At 46.3% G+C, this 18411-nt stretch overlaps 1 protein-coding gene and 1 long non-coding RNA gene across 2 annotated transcripts in view; one reads left to right on the top strand and one right to left on the bottom strand.

Moving 5' to 3' along the window:
• LOC124691612 (putative disease resistance protein RGA4) overlaps nucleotides 1-15770 on the top strand; it is a 31568-nt gene extending 15798 nt beyond the window's left edge. The window contains exons 3-7 of the mRNA XM_047224905.1: nucleotides 9091-9218; nucleotides 9369-11245; nucleotides 13840-14847; nucleotides 14956-15116; nucleotides 15456-15770. Of these exons, the coding sequence (XP_047080861.1) occupies nucleotides 9091-9218; nucleotides 9369-11245; nucleotides 13840-14847; nucleotides 14956-15077 (3135 nt within the window). The 3' untranslated portion in view covers nucleotides 15078-15116; nucleotides 15456-15770. The remainder of the gene's footprint in view (nucleotides 1-9090; nucleotides 9219-9368; nucleotides 11246-13839; nucleotides 14848-14955; nucleotides 15117-15455) is intronic.
• A 76-nt stretch (nucleotides 15771-15846) lies between these two features.
• Nucleotides 15847-18008, bottom strand: LOC124691613. The gene is made up of 2 exons (XR_006999015.1): nucleotides 17807-18008; nucleotides 15847-16216 (listed from the first exon to the last, which is right to left on the bottom strand). It is a non-coding gene; the product is annotated as an uncharacterized LOC124691613 (long non-coding RNA).
• Nucleotides 18009-18411: the final 403 nt, after the last annotated feature.

Here is an 18411-nt window from a genome sequence, read left to right as displayed (position 1 = left end):
GCAAGATGCTTGGGTCAATTTTCACCGTGAAGGGCGGAATTTCTTTAAACTTATTATAATCTTCTGACATGTCTGTCTTGTCATCCACTCCCACTATGTTTCTTTTCCCAGAAAGAACTATGTGTCGCTTTGGCTCCTTCGTTGATGTATTCTTTTGTTGATTTCTTTTTCTCGATTTGCTAGACATGTCCTTCACGTAGAAAACTTGAGCCACCTCGTTGGCTAGGACAAATGGCTCGTCCAGGTACGCAAGATTGTTGGGATCCACTGTTATCATACCGTACTTATCGTCTATATGTACACCGCTGAGCTTCACCCATTTGCACCGAAACAAAGGAACCTTAAAAGTGGGTCCATAGTCAAGTTCCCATATCTCCTCTATGTATCCATAATATGTGGTGGTCTGCCCATTCTCGTCTTTTGCATCGAAGCGGACACCACTGTTTTGGTTGGTGCTCTTTTTATCTTGGTCGATCGTGTAAAATGTATTCCCATTTATCTCGTATCCTTGGAATGTACATATGTTTGAAGATGGTAACCTGGCCAACAAGTACAACTGCTCTACAACAGTGGTGTCCGCTTTGATGGAAAAGATGAGATGTCTTTGCAACCAACTACCGAAGGTATTCATGTGTTCACGTGTAATCCATGAATGGGGCTTGCCCGGGTTTATTTCTCGTAAAACATTCTTATGTTTCTCGATGTACGGAGCCACCAAGCTGAAATTGTATAGAACTGTGTAGTGTGCTTGATTGAAGGAAATCTTGTCCCTGCACACCGTTGCTTTCCTTCCTAGGGTGCCTTGTCCAGTCAGCCTACCCTCATACCGAGATTCAGGAACACCAATCGGTTTAAGGTTAGGAATAAAGTCAACACAAAACTCAATGACCTCCTCAGTTCCGTAGCCCTTTGAGATACTTCCTTCCGGCCTAGCTCGGTTATGAACATATTTCTTTAAAACTCCCATGAACCTCTCGAAGGGGAACATATTGTGTAGAAATACTGGACCGAGAATTCTAATCTCTTCAATTAGGTGAACGAGGAGGTGCGTCATAATATTGAAGAAGGATGGTGGGAACAACAACTCGAAGCTGACAAGACATTCGACCACATCTTCCTCGTAATCCCGACAAAGTTTCGGATCCATTACCTTCTGAGAAATTGCGTTGAGGAATGCACATATCTTCACAATGGCTAGTCGAACATTTTCTGGTAGAAGTCCCCTCAATGCCACCGGAAGCAATTGTGTCATAAGCACGTGGCAGTCATGGGACTTTAGGTTCTGGAATTTTTTCTCCTTCATATTTACTATTACCTTTATATTCGACGAGAAACCAGACGGAACCTTGATACTGAATAGGGCTTCAAAAAAGATCTCCTTCTCTTGTTTGGTAAGAGCGTAGCTGGCAGGCCCTTCAAACTTTCCTGGATGATTGTCGTTTCGTCCTTTATGTTGTTTCTGGTCCTCCCGTGCTTCTGGTGTATCTTTTGTCTTCCCATACACGCCCAGGAAACCTAGAATATTCACACAAAGATTCTTGGTCAGGTGCATCACGTCGATTGCAGAGCGGACTTCCAGGACTTTCCAATATTCTCGCTCCCAAAAAATAGATTTCTTCTTCCACATGGGCGCGTGTCCGTCATCGTCTTTCGGAACAGGTCGACTGCCTGGACCCTTTCCAAAGATAACATTTAAATCCTTGACCATGTCAAATATATCAGCACCACTACGGGGTACAGGCTTCGGACGATTGTCTGCCTCGCCATCGAAATGTTTTCCTTTTTTCCTTAAGGGATGCTTGCGCGGAAGGAAACGGCGATTGTACGGGTACACAACTTTTTTGCTTTTTCCCAAATATTTACCTTCAGTCTCATCTAAACAGTGTGTGCATGCGTTGTATCCTTTGTTCGTACTGTCCCGAAATGTTACTAAGAGCAGGCCAATCATTGATGGTTACGAATAGCAACGCTCATAGGTCAAATTCTTGCTCGGTGTGCTCATCCCACACACGTACACCTGGTTTGGCCCACAACTCCAAAAGTTCATCAACTAATGGCCTTAGGTACACATCAATGTCGTTGCCGGGTTGCTTTGGGCCTCGGATAAGCACTGGCATCATAATGAACTTCCGCTTCATGCACAACCAAGGAGGAAGGTTGTAGATACATAAAGTCACGGGCCAGGTGCTGTGACTGCAGCTCTGCTCCCCAAAAGGATTCATGCCATCTGTACTTAGTCCAAAGTATAAGTTCCTTGCCTCACCTGCAAATTCCGGGAACTCTCTCCCGATGTTCCTCCACTGCCGACCATCAGCGGGGTGCCTCAACATCGCGTCTTTCTTACGTTCTTCCATGTGCCATCGCAACAACTTGGCATGCTCTTTGTTTCTGAACAAACATTTCAACCGTGGTATTATTGGAGCATACCACATCACCTTCGCAGGACCCTCTTCCTGGGTGGCTCGCCCTCAACATCACCGGGGTCATCTTTTCCGATCTTATACCGCAATGCACCACATATCGGACATTTATTCAAATTCTCGTACTTCTCACCGCGGTAGAGGATACAATCATTAATGCATGCATGTATCTTCTGCACATCTAATCCTAGAGGGCAGACAAGCTTCTTTGCTTCATATGTACTGACGGGCAATTCATTATTTCTTGGAAACAACTTCTTTAATATTATCATCAATTTCTCAAATCCTGAGTCAGTCACACCGACCTCTGCCTTCCATTTCAGCAATTCCAATATGCTACCCAACTTTCTCTGCCCATCTTCACAACCTGGGTATAACAATTTGTGGTGGTCCTCTAACATCTTGTCGAACTGCAACCTCTCCTTATCCGTGCCACAGTCTCTTCTTGCATCAGAAATGGCCCGACGAAGATCATCATCAACAGGATCATCTGATGCCTGTTCTTCACCTCCTTCTTCTTCATTGACGTCCATTGCGGTATCAAAGCATTCAGAGAACATAGATCGGTACTGGTCATCATTATCTTCTTCTTCTTCGCCGTCTTCCATCATAACCCCTTCTTCTCCGTACTTGGTCCAAACATTATAGCTGGACATGAATCCAAACCGAAGCAGGTGGCTCTTAATGTCTCTTGAGCAAGAGTAATCTTTCTCGTTCTTACATTTTAGACATGGACAACACATAAAACCTTGCTTCGACTTATTGGCCTCGGCCACAAGCAGGAAAGAATTCACGCCCTCTCTGAAAGCGGGAGCACATCGGTTACCGTACATCCATGGATGACTCATCTGCATCATATAAGTACAATTATATGTATCAGATGCAATCACCTTGCTAAAATTAGTATTGTACGGACTATACATATATACGAGAAAATAGTTGCTAACCTTTTAGGATCAAAAAGAGGAGAAATCTTATCAAATAAAACCAAGTGGCATCCCTCTCACAAGCATTCCATCAAACACCTCTTGTGCACATGTAGAAAAAATAAGCTAGCATACACCTCCACCTTCACCACCAAGGAAAAAATGAGGTGGGGGGTGGCTGGCTGCTTCTATATATATAGGCATGGCCCTTTTGTCGCGGGCCGTATTACGACCCGCGACAAAAGGGGTGCCGACAGGAGGCGCCAGCCCTCAGACCCCTTTTGTCGCGGGTCGTAATACGGCCCGCGACAAAAAGTCGCGACAAAAGGCCCTGCCCGCTCCACATGGTTTCGGGGCGACGTGGCCAGGCCATTTGTCGCGGGTGCAGGCGCGCCCGCGACAAAAGGCTCCCACGGAAGCCCTGTTTTCCACTAGTGGGCGATGGTGTTAACTCCGGGAGCTGTGGTCCAATTCCTTTTGTCACAAGGGCGACGACGCGAAACTTCTAGAGACATCGGTGAATCCCGAGGTGGCACGTGGCTAGCGATTTACGCTCATGCGCTACCTCGCGGTCAACGTTGCATTCTAGGCCCACCTGTTGCGCATGTGCATGGTGATGGACAATAGCCACAGACAGCCGCACCGGCTCCAACTAGGGCATCGAGGAGGACTGGCGTGGCACCCGAGAGAAGGTTTGGTCCTCTAGAGCATGGAGGCACTCCATGGAGGGATGCTCGGGGTGTTGCACGCTAGAGGTTGAGACGGCACGGGACGCGGGGCGAGGGCATGGGTATTCGGTGGCGGCTTGCTCCTGGGAGCCTGGGGAGGTATGCGTGGCATGGAGGCTACGGGTGGAACTATAGGTTGGGTCTGGCGCTAGGTATTTTTTCATTTTTATAAAGAAGCACCGCTATGCCACATCATCCTCAGATTGTCCCACTCATCAAGAATCTTGTTAACACGTTTAAAAGGGACAATTAGTGCTCTTTGCAACGAACCTGGTTGATTGTTTTTAAAAAAATTAGGAATCTTGGTGGTTTTGCGAACTTCGTGCGTAATTATGGTGGGTTTTCGAAATTTTCTCACTAGAAATTATGTGGAATTTTGGTGGCGCATTGTCTATACGACCCCACTAGCTGCCTTCTTCTTGAGGTTTTACCTGATGTGTCATTAGTGTCCTATCCACACGCTATTTTTTTACATGTCCCGCCAAAAGTTAAACAAACAAAATTCACATAGTACTAGTCAAAATTGACGCCTAGGTATTCATCGATGAGCCAAAGTTTGAGTTAATAGCATAAACCCACCACATTTCGAGCCAAATTTATCAAATGGTGCCAATTTCGGGTTTCGAGAGAAAAACCTCCATATTTTTCTAAGTTTTCCGCAAATAGAACTAGTCATTCGTTAAACACGAATTGACACTATTTCCGACATGCCGAACCCACAAGAGAAGGGATTTTGTAGCACATACATATTATTTGTTGAGGTGGACATGGCCCCGTGTATCGTTCCCTCTCTTCTCATTCCTTCTCATCAAGTCTCTCAGCAAATTCCCCGCTGTCGTTGCCTTGGATTCCCTCGCCGGGCATTCCACTCCACTGCCCCAAACATTAGAGGCCGTCGGCCCTCCCCTCCATTTCTAGCCACCAACTACAATCGAGTTTGTCTATTTAGTTTATCTATACTTATGAGGGTGGGGGCGAGAGGGTTTTGGAAAGGCCTTATAGCCCCGGGGGAAACCCTAGATCTAGGTCTTCCGGATCGGACGATGATGATGCTCTCTGCGTCGTTCTACCTCTTGGGGTATCGTTTTTGGAGAAGTTGCTGGACGGTGGTGTGCTGCGGTGGTGTGTTGTTCATCTACCGCGTCGATGATGGTGAGTCTTGGCGGCGTGGCGCACCGGGGTATCGGTGTTGGATGCGGGCTGATGAACGCGCGCAGGACGGTGGTGCTGTCAGGCGTCATGGTGGCGTCGATGGAAGGTTGGCAAGGTCAATGCGGTGATCCCTCTTGGAGATGTGGTCGATGAAGACATCGGTAGCGGTTTCTGCAGCGTGTGCAACGGCGTGTGCTGAGGATCTACTTGACGTGTTGTGCTTCTCACTCGCCAATGGGCGGCTTGGGAAGGCTTTCGGTTTTAGATGATGTGCGTTGGTGTATTGTCAGGGTTCATGGTCACCCCCTTCATCGCTGGTGTATTGTCAGGGTTCATGGTCACCCCCTTCATCGCTCTTGTAGGTATAGCGAGTTGTCGCTAGAAAGGTGGCTTCGAGTTGATCATTGTATCTTCCTTGTAAGACTTTGTGAATAATCTAATAAAGAAAAGTTTTGTGCATCCTTTGGATGCAGAGGCTGAGGCTATGCTCCCATTTCGAAAAAAAATGACAATCAAGCGAAACAACGTCAATTCGATCTTAGCGACATATCTGTGTTTTTGCAAAAAGAAAAATAATTATAAAAATGTGGTGGATTTTTTTTCCTGAAACCCAAGAGTGATAGCATCTGATACATTTGGCTTGAAAAATGGTGATTTTATGCTATAAACTCGCCGACGTTGTGTTAAGCTAGGCATGTGTATAGTCGCGCGCTCCCATGTTAGGCAGGGTTAGAAAGCGTGCGTAGTAAATATCGGGCCTCTTTTTTTAGGGAAAACCATCATGGCGGATTTTATCAATTTGAAATCACTGATACGTCATCCACTAAAACACTACTGAGTTAATCAGGTGGTTCCTCAATCCATACAATCGATTGGGCACCCTCTGAATGACTAGCTAATACATGTGCTGCCATATTGGCCTCCCTAGGGCATTGAGCAAATAAAACCTCTGTAAAATTGCGACAAAGAAAACTACACTCCTCATAGATAGCTGCGGCAGGCCGAGCGAGTTTCCTCCATTCTTCACCAGGTTGATGACCTCCATACAATCTGAATTGATTTCTAGTCGGTTGCATCCCATCTGGCCAGCTAGAAGAAGGCTATACCACTGCAGCTTGCTGCTAGAAAGAAACCCTGGTGATCACGAAGAATTGCACCTGTGCTTCTTGTACCTGCATCAACACTGAACCTGGCATCCACGTTCAGTCTTACATAGTCCTCTTGAGGCTTAGTCCATCCATGCCTTACAATCCTTGGCTTGTTCTTCTTCGCATGTGAGTAGTTTAAGGCCAAAGTAGATATCGCTTGTGCCGTTCTTTCCGGTGCTTGGATCGACTCACATTGTGTGGCCTGGCACTGTTCCCACCACACATACCAAACAACCGTCGCAACCAAGTCATTCCTGTCCACGTTAGGGATCAAGGGTGCCTTCGTGGAGAGATCATGAAATAATGCTTCAAGGACTAAACCACCGTCCCTCTCCAAGCTGCAGAACTGAGAAATGATGTCATGCATACCGAGTAATTTCCATATATACGAAACTCTAGGGCACATAAACAAGGCATGTCGCACACTCTCGCGGTCCAAGTGACACAGTTGACACTGCGAACTAGCCTACATATGTCTGTTTGCCAACACGCCATTGGAAGGAATCGCCCAGAGCAAAGTTCTCCAACAATGTATTTTTATTTTCGCTGGCACCTTGAGACCCCATAAGGTTTTCCAAACTAGTAATGACGATGAGGTTCCATAGGCACTATTCCTTCTCACCTCAGCCCAATGCTGATGCTCCCATTCAGCAAAATAAGAAGATCTAACAGAGAAGATCCACGTTTTAGTAAGCTGTCAAGAAATAAAGTCATCCATCATCGCCTCGCCAAAGGAATATTCAAAATATGTTGGACATCTATTGGCCAAAATAAGCTCCTTAGAAGCTCTTTGTCCCAACCATCTGTTTCTCCAGCTATCAATTCTGAAACCATAGTATAAACAATATTACCTCTTCTTGTAGCATTTTTTCTAGTGGGGTGCCAAAGTGTAAGAACTCCCTTTCTTCAATTGACAATTTAAGATATCTCCTGATGGAACGTATTTGGCTCTTAGGACCCTTGCCTAAAGAGAATCTGGCTCTGAAATTAATCTCCAACATTGTTTTGCCAACATGGCTTGGTTAAAAAAATGTCGTCCCTAAAACCCATGCCACCTTGCTTTTTGTAGACACACATTTTTCACCATGCAAACCAATGCATATGATATGTTTGGATAGCTTGAAGACTAACATAGCATACGCAGGAATAGCTTGAATAACGTCTTTTAGGACCACCTCCTTACCACCAAAAGACATGTTCTTTTCCCTTTTCCTTCCAACCAATCAGCAATTTAAAAACTCTACCAACAATATGCTGAAAACAATCTGAACGATCCACCTCCAGCAAAGGGGGCAAGCCGAGGTATTTATCAGTGATAGATTCATAGATTCAGTCACTATATTCATAATTGAGCATACCTATGCTCTAGTGTCAACTTCCGTACACGGACTAAAATAAATGATTGATTTCGCTTCGCTAACAAGCTGTCGTGAAGCAGCACAATAATCGTCAAGAACCTCACGTAGACATGATTGATTAGCAGCATCCGCTCTCATGAGAATAAGGGAGTCATCCGCAAATAAAAGGTGAGATACCGGAGGTGCATCCCTGCAGACTTTGACTCCCAACAAACTCCCATCATTCTCTTCGAACTTCAGTAAACTCGATAAGCCCATAGCAAAAATAAGTATGGTGAAAGAGGATCTCCCTGGCAAAGCCCCCTGGGTGGATAGATATATGTCATGGTCGTTGTACATTCTATCTCCTAAAATCTCTCAACAACATTTACCACCATCCATCGAACTCATTCACAGAAGCCTAGTCCTAAAATCTCGATTTTCTTGTTCCACTAGCTAAAACGCCCTGGACACTTCATCCATTGCTCCGCCTGAACTATCACCACAACACCCTTCGCCGTACACATTGACATGCATTACCTTCTACAGCAGTCCATGATCTTAGCGGGGGTGGGGTTCTTGTTTTTAAAATCTCAATTTTCTTGTTCCACTAGCAAAAACGCCCTGGACACTTCATCCGTTGCTCCGCCTGAACTATCACCGCAACTGCCTTCGCCGTACACATTGACATGCATTACCTTCTACAACAGTCCATGATCTTACTGGGCTGCGCGCAGTTCCAGTCCTTATTCGAGTCCCAAAACGATCGGCAGCCATAGAGAACACAAGATAATGATAAAGGAGAGGGACAAATGGTTGGACCCCAAGCAAACAGCAAAGCACGCTCGAATTTCTTGCACTGCTTTTCAAAAAAATTGCTCTGAGGTAGACCAGTACTAGTGTTTTGTCCGGACAGATCGAGGGGACTACTATGACTAGTAATTTAATTTCCATCAAACATGATTTTGGTATTTTGTATCATGATTGTTGACTTTAAAATACCAGGACAACCCTGACAAACATGATAATATATTCTATTTTTTGCGAATATGTATGTGTAGTATATTTCGACATAGAGTGATAAATTAGAAATGAATACCATAATATAAATGACCATAGGCTGAGCTAATTCGTTGTTTTAGCAATCTCGAACAAGTCGAGCCGAGCTGACTCGGCTCGAATTCCAGCCCTACCTTCGATAGCAATTCATTCAATTGACAAATCAGTTTAGGCAGTGCATTAACAGGCCCATCTTTAGTTTTTTCTATAGGAGATTATTGTTGCTAAAATTGAATTGACACCACACTATCATACCACTATATTTTTCTCTTAAGGCAAACGATTCCTCATTGATTCATGTTTTGTTTAAACTTCCGCAGATAGTCTCTTGTGAAACAGATGGACATGAAATTGATACACTCAAGGATATTGGGTTGCAAATTATAGAAAAATGTGATGGTTTACCTCTTGCTATCAAAGTATTGGGAGGACTCCTATGTCAGAAAGAAAAAACAAACCATGAGTGGAAAATGGTTCTGGATGACTCTATATGGTCGGTCAATGAAATGCCTGAAGAGCTAAACCATGCCGTATATTTAAGCTATAAAGATTTACCTTCTTGCATCAAACAATGTCTTCTACACTACTCACTTCTCCCTAAAACTGAATTGTTTACAAAACATGCCGTTGTCGGCATGTGGATTAGTGAAGGATTTCTTCACGGAACGTCAGACAACTTGGAAGAATTAGGAAGCAAGTACTATAAGGAGCTGATAGCAAGGAACCTTTTAGAGCCAAATGCAAAATACGCTAATCAATCTGTTTGCAGCATGCACGATGTTGTTCGCTCATTTGCTCAATTTGTGTCTAGAGATGAGGCGCTAGCGGCTCATAGTGGAGAAACTAATATTGGAAGTAAGCTTAGTGCACACAAGTTTCTTCGGTTATCCCTAGAGAGCGAATCATCAGAGTCAGATGGATTAGACTGGAGTTATTTACAAACACAAACAATATTGAGAACACTAATATTAGTTGGCCATATAAATATGAAGTCTGCAGATTTGCTGGCCCAGTTTAAAGGCTTAAGAATTCTACATGCACATTCAACTGGGGTTGGTGAATTGGCTAAATTTTTGCATGAGTTCAAGCACTTGAGGTACTTGTCCTTGGAGAGTTCTGATATATCTTCTCTACCGGATAACCTAGGAGAGCTGAAATTCTTGCAGTTCATTAGCCTCTATGGAAGCAAACATTTTGTGAAGATTCCTCATAGCATTGTACAGTTAAGTCAGCTAAGGCATCTTAACTTCAGTGGTACAAGTATATGTGGCATACCTAGGGGGTTTTGTGGTCTAACAAATTTGAAGTTGGTATTGGGATTTCCAGCCATAGAGGAAGGTGATTGGAGCAGTCTGGAAGAGTTGGGCCCTCTTGATCAGCTCACTATGATTGGGCTAGAGGGATTAGAGAATGTAACTGCGCCATCATCTGCAGCAAAGGCAAAGCTTGGCGAGAAGGTGCATCTTACTACACTACAATTATTTTGGCGAGAAGGCATACTAGGATATGATGGAAATATTAAACAGAAAGATAGTGTCTCTGAGGAAGAGCAAGAAAAAACTGAGAAGGTGCTTGATGAGCTGTGTCCTCCGCCCAACTTACATTATCTATCCATCGCGGGGTATTTTGGCCAACGGTTCCCATGGTGGCTGATGTCATCATCAGTTGTGTCCCTCAAGATCTTGAGGGTTCTGTTGATTGAAGATTTGGCTTGCTGCACACTACTTGCCAATGGCCTATGTCAGCTCCCGTATTTGGAGATCTTTCAGATCAACCGTGCTCCAGCTATTAAGCGTGTCGGACCTGAATTTCTGAGGTCCAACCATCAGCAAAGTCTGGGTCCTTCACATGTGGCCGTTGCGTTTCCGAAAACACGTGAGATGAAATTAATTCGGATGGTGGAATGGGAAGAGTGGGAATGGGAGGAGCAAGTGCAAGCTTTTCCTGTCTTGCGGGAACTTATGCTGAAGCACTGTAAATTGATGAGTCTTCCTCCTGGCCTATCCTCCCAGGCAAAGGCTTTAAATAAATTAATCATACGGTATGTCCAGGGTCTCACATATGCAGAGAACTTTGCATCCCTGGTCAGGCTAGAAGTAACTGCACTTCCTAACCTGGAGAGGATTACTAATCTTCCCAGCTTGCAACTGTTAAGCATCGAAAAGTGCCCAAAGCTGAAGGTGCTAGAGGGTGTTCCTACACTCCAGAAGCTCTTGCTCCAAGATAGAGACATGGAGACACTCCCGGAATATATGGGAGTTATAAATCCAAGGTGTTTGGAGCTATCCTGTAGCCTGGTGTTGCTCTTATCCATAGCCGCGGGACAATCTGGTCCTGAATGGGACAAGTTCAGCCACGTTGAGCATGTGAAGGCATATGCACATGAAGGAGGTATTGTAAAGAAATGGTATGTTTTGTACACAGCCAACCCCTACAACTTGGAGACAAATGTCAGCCCATCTTTCATGTGTGCAGGTAAATTAGTAATGTTAGCTCATCTTAATTTATCAATTTGCTCAATTTGTTTCATTTATTGTCTCTGTTTTCTTATATTCATTTGATTTTGAATATACTCCCTCCATTCTCATTCGGCATTCCCCCTTGAATGAGTTGCAAGTCACAATTTACATCGAGTCATTTTTGTCCCGTAAAGGCATTGCCGTCAAAGTATGACTGCTAAGTTTTTTTAGGTCAATCTTGAACAAAATTCAACACCGTGTGTGTGTAGTTTTAATTTGTGTTGCTGCATCTGCGATGTGTACACTATACGTAGCATGCCATATTTGTGAGGGCAGAGTGGACAGGTGCATGCAGTGACACCGAACTCACTAGCCGACCAAGAGAGCATGTTAAGCAGCAAGGCGGATCTGACGGCAGCGCAGCGACGACAGACACAGTAGTCGAGGCGTAGTGGACATTGGTGAAAGACATGCATCTGTCGTCACATCGACCTCCCCCGCTCAGCAGGAACCACAGCGAGGGGTGGACACGGGCCACCGGAGAAGGGGGGTGGTCGAACTGCGGGGAGCCCACACCCCGGATGGAAGGGGAGCGGCAGGGGCTGCCACCTAGAGGCTCATCGCAGGGGCGCGGTGCCGGCCGCGCATGACGAGGCGAGTGGCACACCGGGGGCCAGGATCAACGGCCGGACACCCAAGGCGGAGACTCGGAAGGCGGCCGGACCACGCCGCAGCCGGCATGACGATGCCGAGAGCGAGGTGGAGAACGTTGGGACAACTTGACGACACCGGGAGCCGCAGGGGGCCAGCTATTTGATCCCGACAGGACGGAGAGGCCTGGCGCGACGGCCGGGCAGGTCGGACCGTGCACCCACGGGATCAAGACAGAGAAGACAGCGGTGGCGCCCGAATGCGCGCAGGCTTGGGGGCGGAGTGGCGGCCACGGCGAATCTCGATGGGGCACCGTCGATTGGTGCAAGGGCCAAGGCGAGGAGGCGCGCTGGACGCAGCAGCGGGCCCGAGGCGTAGTGGAACCTACCGTGTGACGACAGATGCATGTCTTTCACCAATTTCGACCTCCTCCGCTCAGCAGGAACCACAACGAGGGGTGGACACGGGCCACCGGAGAAGGGGAGTGGTCGGCAGGGAGCCCACACCCCGGATGTAAGGGGAGCGGCAGGGGCTGCCACCTAGAGGCTCGTCGCAGGGCGCGGCACCGGCCGCGCATGATGAGGCGAGCCGCGCACCGGGGGCCAGGATCAACGGCCGGACACCCAAGGAGGAGACTCGGAAGGCGGCCGGACCACGCCGCAGCCGGCATGACGATGTCGGGAGCCGAGGTGGAGAACGTCGGGACGGCTTGACGACGCCAGGAGCAGCAGGGGTCAGCTATTTGATCCCGACGGGGCGGAGAGGCCTGGCGCGACAGCCGGGTAGGTTGGACCGCGCACCCATGGGATCAAGACGAAGAAGACAACGGCGGCGCTCGAATGCGCGCAGGCTTGGGGGCAGAGTGGCGGCCACGACGGATCTCGACGGGGGCGCCGTTGATTGGCGCAAGGGCCAAGGCGAGGAGGCGCGCTGGACGCAGCAGTGGGCCCCCGACGGAGAGCAACCGTTGCGCACTCGCGGCAGAACCCGGCTGCCGCCGCCGACTGGCGTGACGACCACATGTGCTATGCCTGGAGCGCCAAGGCAGCCCGATTTGAGGTGTTTCTTGGGGTTGGGGGCTTGGATTTGGGGAGGAGGGGGGCCTCATGCTGCTGTCGTCCGCCGCTGGGCGGCTTCCTCCGACGGCAGCGGGGAGGAGGGCGCGGTGGAGGGTGGGGTGTGGCGGCGGCGCGGGTGCCTCGAAATCGCCTGGGAGCGACCCGGAGGCGGGGTTAGGGTTTTCTCGCAAGTTTCGGTCTGAGCATCTCGGCCTGAGGCACCCATGTGGCACCATAAGGGCTTGTTTACTTCTAGTGTATTTATGGGGATGGGAGGGGATTATTTCGTATCCCGGAAAATCCCCACTAGTCCATTTACTTCTCCGGTTTTGAACGAAATAATCCCGAGATATCCCCTCCCATCCCCACATTTTTTGCCTAAATCAAAAACTCTCCAACATTTTTTGGGAAGGGTATTTGAGGGGATTGGGTGAACACCAAATCCCCTCCCATCCCTATATCCATTGGAAAGAAAAATATGAGAGAAGTAAACAAGGCCTAAGGCGACATCACCGACACCATCGTTGAGCGGACACCGTGTGGAGAGGCAGCATGTGTAGGGAGACCAACACAACCAGAGCAGGGGGTGAGTAGGGATGGGGTGGATCTGAGAAAGTCTTCTGAAATGGAGATCTAGCTTTTTATAATTTTGTCATCACTGTTTGTTGACTAATTTTACATTACTTTTTTTTTATTTCGCTTCACTTCCTCATGTTGCTAATTATCTATTGTTCTCGCTGGTTAGCTAAGTTACATGGAAACTCAAAATGAAGAGTGACTTCTGTGATAATTAAAGTTTTGATGTGATTTCTGGATCTCACTAATTTAACCCTGTCAGAGTTGAGCTCTGGCCTTGTAGTTATGGATTGTGTAACCACTTTTACATCTTCTACTCATACAGGAACCTTGTCTTGTTTTGAGGACGCGCAAGGATTTGAGTCTGTATTCAAAATGACAAGGGGAACCTTTAACTACATCTGCAGCTTGGTGCTTGGTCCGACTATGGAAGATATGAACAACTACACATTTACTGACGGGAGGGTGTTGTGTTTACAGGATCGAGTGGCAGTTGCTCTGATAAGGTTGTACTCCAGTGAGCCATCAGAGATCTTGGGATCCTCTTTTGGTGTGCATGAGTCAACCATGAAGTTGGTAACTGATCAGTTCATTGCTGCTATGTGCAAGGAAGCAATACGCCACATATACTGGCCATACTCTAAAATGGATAAGATCAAAGGCAGGTTTGGTAAGATCCACAACATGCATAATTGTTGCGGTGTGATATGTACAACTGACATCCCATTTCGATCAAACTGCGACCATGAGAAGAATGAAAGCATTCTAATGCGAGTCATCGTTGATCCAGATATGAGGTTCACGGAGATTTGGTTGGAATGGGAAGGTAGCATGAACTGGTCTAGCAAATGCCAGGGATATGACATCTTCGAGGACTGCGAGAAGGGTATTGTTCTGAATGGCAGTAAGCTAAAGGTAGCATTAGATGGATCAGCAGTCGGGGAATACATAATTGGTGATGCAAGTTACCCTCTTCTCCCGTGGCTACTCACACCTTACCAGGAAGAAGGCCTCTCAGACTCCAAGTCAGAGTTCAATAGGAGACACTCCGCAGCCACAACCTGCCTGACCAAGGTGCTGGTAAGGTTCCAAGATACATGGAAATTCCTCCAGGGGGAGACGTTGTGTCCTGTCAATGCGGAGACTCTAGCTGTTTCAATCTATGCCTGTTGCTTGTTGCATAACATAATCATAGATATGGAGGATGATGCAGCAATGCCAAGCACTGGGGAGAGAAATTACGAAGTGCGTCAGTTAGTAGATGAGGATGCTGTTAGGGCGAGGGATATGCTGTCGCAATACTTCTGGAGCAGCATGCCATCCGCATCGGAAGGTGAGTTAACACAAGCGATCTTAAATCTTAGTGTGGTCGCTTGGTTGCTCTGTTCACTAATTTGTCATATCTATTTCCTCTTGTTATTTCCATCCTTCGTCTGTTTAGTCGGCTCAGAGGATGTAGAGGAACACCCTGAAGTAGCCGCATCGGGCTTAGGAGATGAAGACAAGGATCAACAGGTGCAGACAAGAACAGCAGAGGAAGAGAGCCAAGAGATCATTCTCTAAAAATACTTCTTTCTGCCACATCTTCCATTTTCGTTCAAGGTACGATGAAGTTCATATTATTCTCTCGATCCAGCAATGTCACAATTTTCTTGTGCCTGGTTTGTTCTTTTGATATGGCAGTAATGTCAGTAAGAATCTTCAAGTGAATAACTCCCTTGAATTACATTTCTTCGAAAGAAAGTTACCTGGTAAAACTATCAGCGATGTGCTATGCAGAGCATCAGTGTCTATTAACTGAACTCTTATCCCTCTCTGTTTGAGAAATTGCTTCAATTGAAGGTTCATTTCATAGCCTGTGTGATCTGGACCATAAATTTCGCTATATATGTTGATATGTTGGTCATATATCTGATACAACTAAAACCTTGGTTTGATCAGTAAAATGGGAAGCTTACATCGTGCTGTTTGGAGCTTTTGAATACATGAATCTGGAGCAGCCCAAGCAATGAAGCAAGAGACTACTTTGATGCTACAGCATGAATTGAAGTTCAACGTTTTTTTAAATTTTAGTAATCTATCTAATTGGCTAGAGATCTCGTTTCCCAAAGGGTCAAATACAAGTGCTGTAGTATGTTTTCTATGCATGAGCTACAAACTTTTATGTGTTGAAAAAACCGATATTCTAGTGTGCATGAGGACTATCTGTGATTTCTATCGAACAGTTGATGTAAACTGAAAAATATGCAAACATAATGCGAGGGAATCATGTATGTTTATCACAGGTGTATGTTTGGTCAGTAATCTTACTCAATGCAGGCACTCCAGATGATAAGTAATATTTTTTCATGCAAAAATACAAATAATAAACCAACTTTTCTGTCACCTTAGCTCATACTTCAAAGGTACTGAGCGACATTTGACAGTATTTACCACTAAGAATGAATTGACAAGGGAAAAGGTAAATCAAATTACCTTGATCTTACCAGAACCAAGACTATTATCTTAGGTCAATTCTTTGTAAGATCAGCCGTCGAACTCCAGTAGTAGTTGGCATGTTGGTTGGTTGTTTGGAGGCAGGAGGAAATGGAGACTTTTTGCTTTGACTTCAAAAGTTCAAAATTCCTGGCCAACTTTTGATAGGGTTCACAACAGGTTGCCACATCACATCATTGACACTGATTTCCTGACTTCTTTAGTTACTGCAAGTTCGAAAAAGTCAGCCAAAAGAAGGTCAATCAAGTAGAGGAAATATCATCAATTAAGTCAACATTTTAGAAAAAAAAATAGTGTAAGTTATATCGGCGACGAATGGATTTTGCACACCGAATTCGGCCAGTCCTCTAGTCTAAATTTATGTAGATATCGCAAGTTCACGAGAAATGAACTATCAACAACGACCTTCAAACTAACATGGCAAACTGCAACTGTATCTATTGTCCAACAAGCTGCAAACTAAATCACAGTGGTGCAAGTTTCAAAAAAAAAAAAAATCACAGTGGTGCAGGCCCCGCAGAATTATTGCGTCTGCTATCTCTAGATGTTTACAATATACTACCACCTCCGTTTCAAGGAATAAGGCGCCCTCGTTTTACGAGCTTTTTGTTTGACCAAGAATTACTTTAAATAGATAAAGATTGTTTATATGAAATTAATATCATTAAAAAGTGCTTTTTAATACGAATCCAACGGTACTAATTACATATAATATAATCAAGATTTTGCTCAATTTTTATGGTCAAAGTTCGTCTTGGGATGCGCGTGCGCCTTATTCCTTGAAACGGAGGTAGGAGTAGTACAATTACAGGACATCTCTGGTTTTCCTCTCTTTGCTACATTTTATACACGCGTTCCGCCACAGGATCAGAGAAAAGTAATTTAATTAGGCCATGTACAGGGAGCATGGGATCATCATTATCTCTGACTGCCGGTCGAGGATCACCGCGCCTTTGTGGCCCTCGAACCACGGCGCCAATCGCTGCCAGCACGTGGTGACGACCGCTGGTGCACCGCGGAGCGGCCGTGGGCGCAATCCTGTGATGACGTCTCGCCTTCCTTGTCCGTCTCTTCATTGCCACGATCTGCTCGAGCGTCGCGAGGACCTCCTTCATCGAGGGCTTCCTCGTGGGCGGCTCCGTCCGTAGCAAGGCAGTTCAGCGTCAGCTGCGCTGACTCAAGGGCTTGTTTGGATTTGTAGTGGACCTCGAACAGCCAAGTAGGGCTTCACCCAGTCTACGAGGCTGAGTCGTTGTCCGTTGGGACGGTTGCGGTCCAAGCCCCGCTGACCTGACAGCTTGTCCAGCATCACAACCCCGAAATGGTAAACGTCGATCACTCTTGACATATACGGAGGACTCGTAGAACTACAAATAGCAACATCTAAATTGTAAATTCTGCGAGGATGAATGGAGCTATGGGATGAAAAACTAACTGGAAATAGAAAATACATGGCATGAATGGGTGCAATTTTCTGTGCATTAATATGCTCTTTTTGTGGAACATGATGTGCTGGCGGCATAGGGATGCACATACAAAAATAAAAACTTTTAGCAAACTGTCAAAATTATCCACTTGAGAGAACCAGTTGTCGTGAATGCGGAGACTATTTGTGTAATTTATTATACTGAATAATTTGCAGGCATAACAGATGTTTGAGGCAGTAATTTTACATTATTGAATCATAGAAGTTATTAGCTCCAAGTGCATTCCAGATAATAAGTCATCAAAGCGTGCCTATTTAAAGAACAACAGAGATGACTGTCTAAACAGATACAGAGGAACTGATATTATACCTGGAGATTCAGAGAAGAGTATGCGCCGGGAGGGACGGCGAGGATGTTGACGGGGTGATGAGGCCGACGGCGTGGTCGTGGTATCGTAGGTTCCCCGCTCCCCTGACCCGGAGGCTGCTGGTTCAGGTCCTCTGTCGTACGCTGACAACGAGAAGCTCCGGCCGTTGGCCGCCGCCGTTCGCGTGCCTGGAAGTTTCGGTGCTCCAGCTTCCGCCCCACGCGACGATTGGCTGGAGGAAGGCGGCGTGCTGGGCGGGTATGGTGGGGGTGATGCCGTGATGGCACTCTGGCCGGTGAGGCGACGGTGGGGAAGCGGCGGAGAAGTACCGGGGAGAGGAGGAGGAGCACCTGGCAGATGGGCCCGTGGCCAGGGAAGTCGAATATACCCTTCAGTAATTTACGTTCTGTAGCATGACCTGTTAATTTGTGGATTGCGCTAAGTCCAGAGAATCACCAAAAATAAATCGATCGACTGTCAATGAATGACCATTCGTCCTCTGTTTTCCAGTCGATGAAGGAATTACTACGTAGTTTTTTTCCTTTCTTGACAGGCATGCTCGTGGAGGCAGAGGAGACGGGCGTGTGCACAGCGGCGAACGAAGTCA

This window comes from Lolium rigidum, chromosome 2 (assembly GCF_022539505.1).
Source record: "Lolium rigidum isolate FL_2022 chromosome 2, APGP_CSIRO_Lrig_0.1, whole genome shotgun sequence".
Lineage (NCBI taxonomy): Eukaryota > Viridiplantae > Streptophyta > Magnoliopsida > Poales > Poaceae > Lolium > Lolium rigidum.
This window is presented reverse-complemented; position numbering and strand designations above follow the sequence as displayed.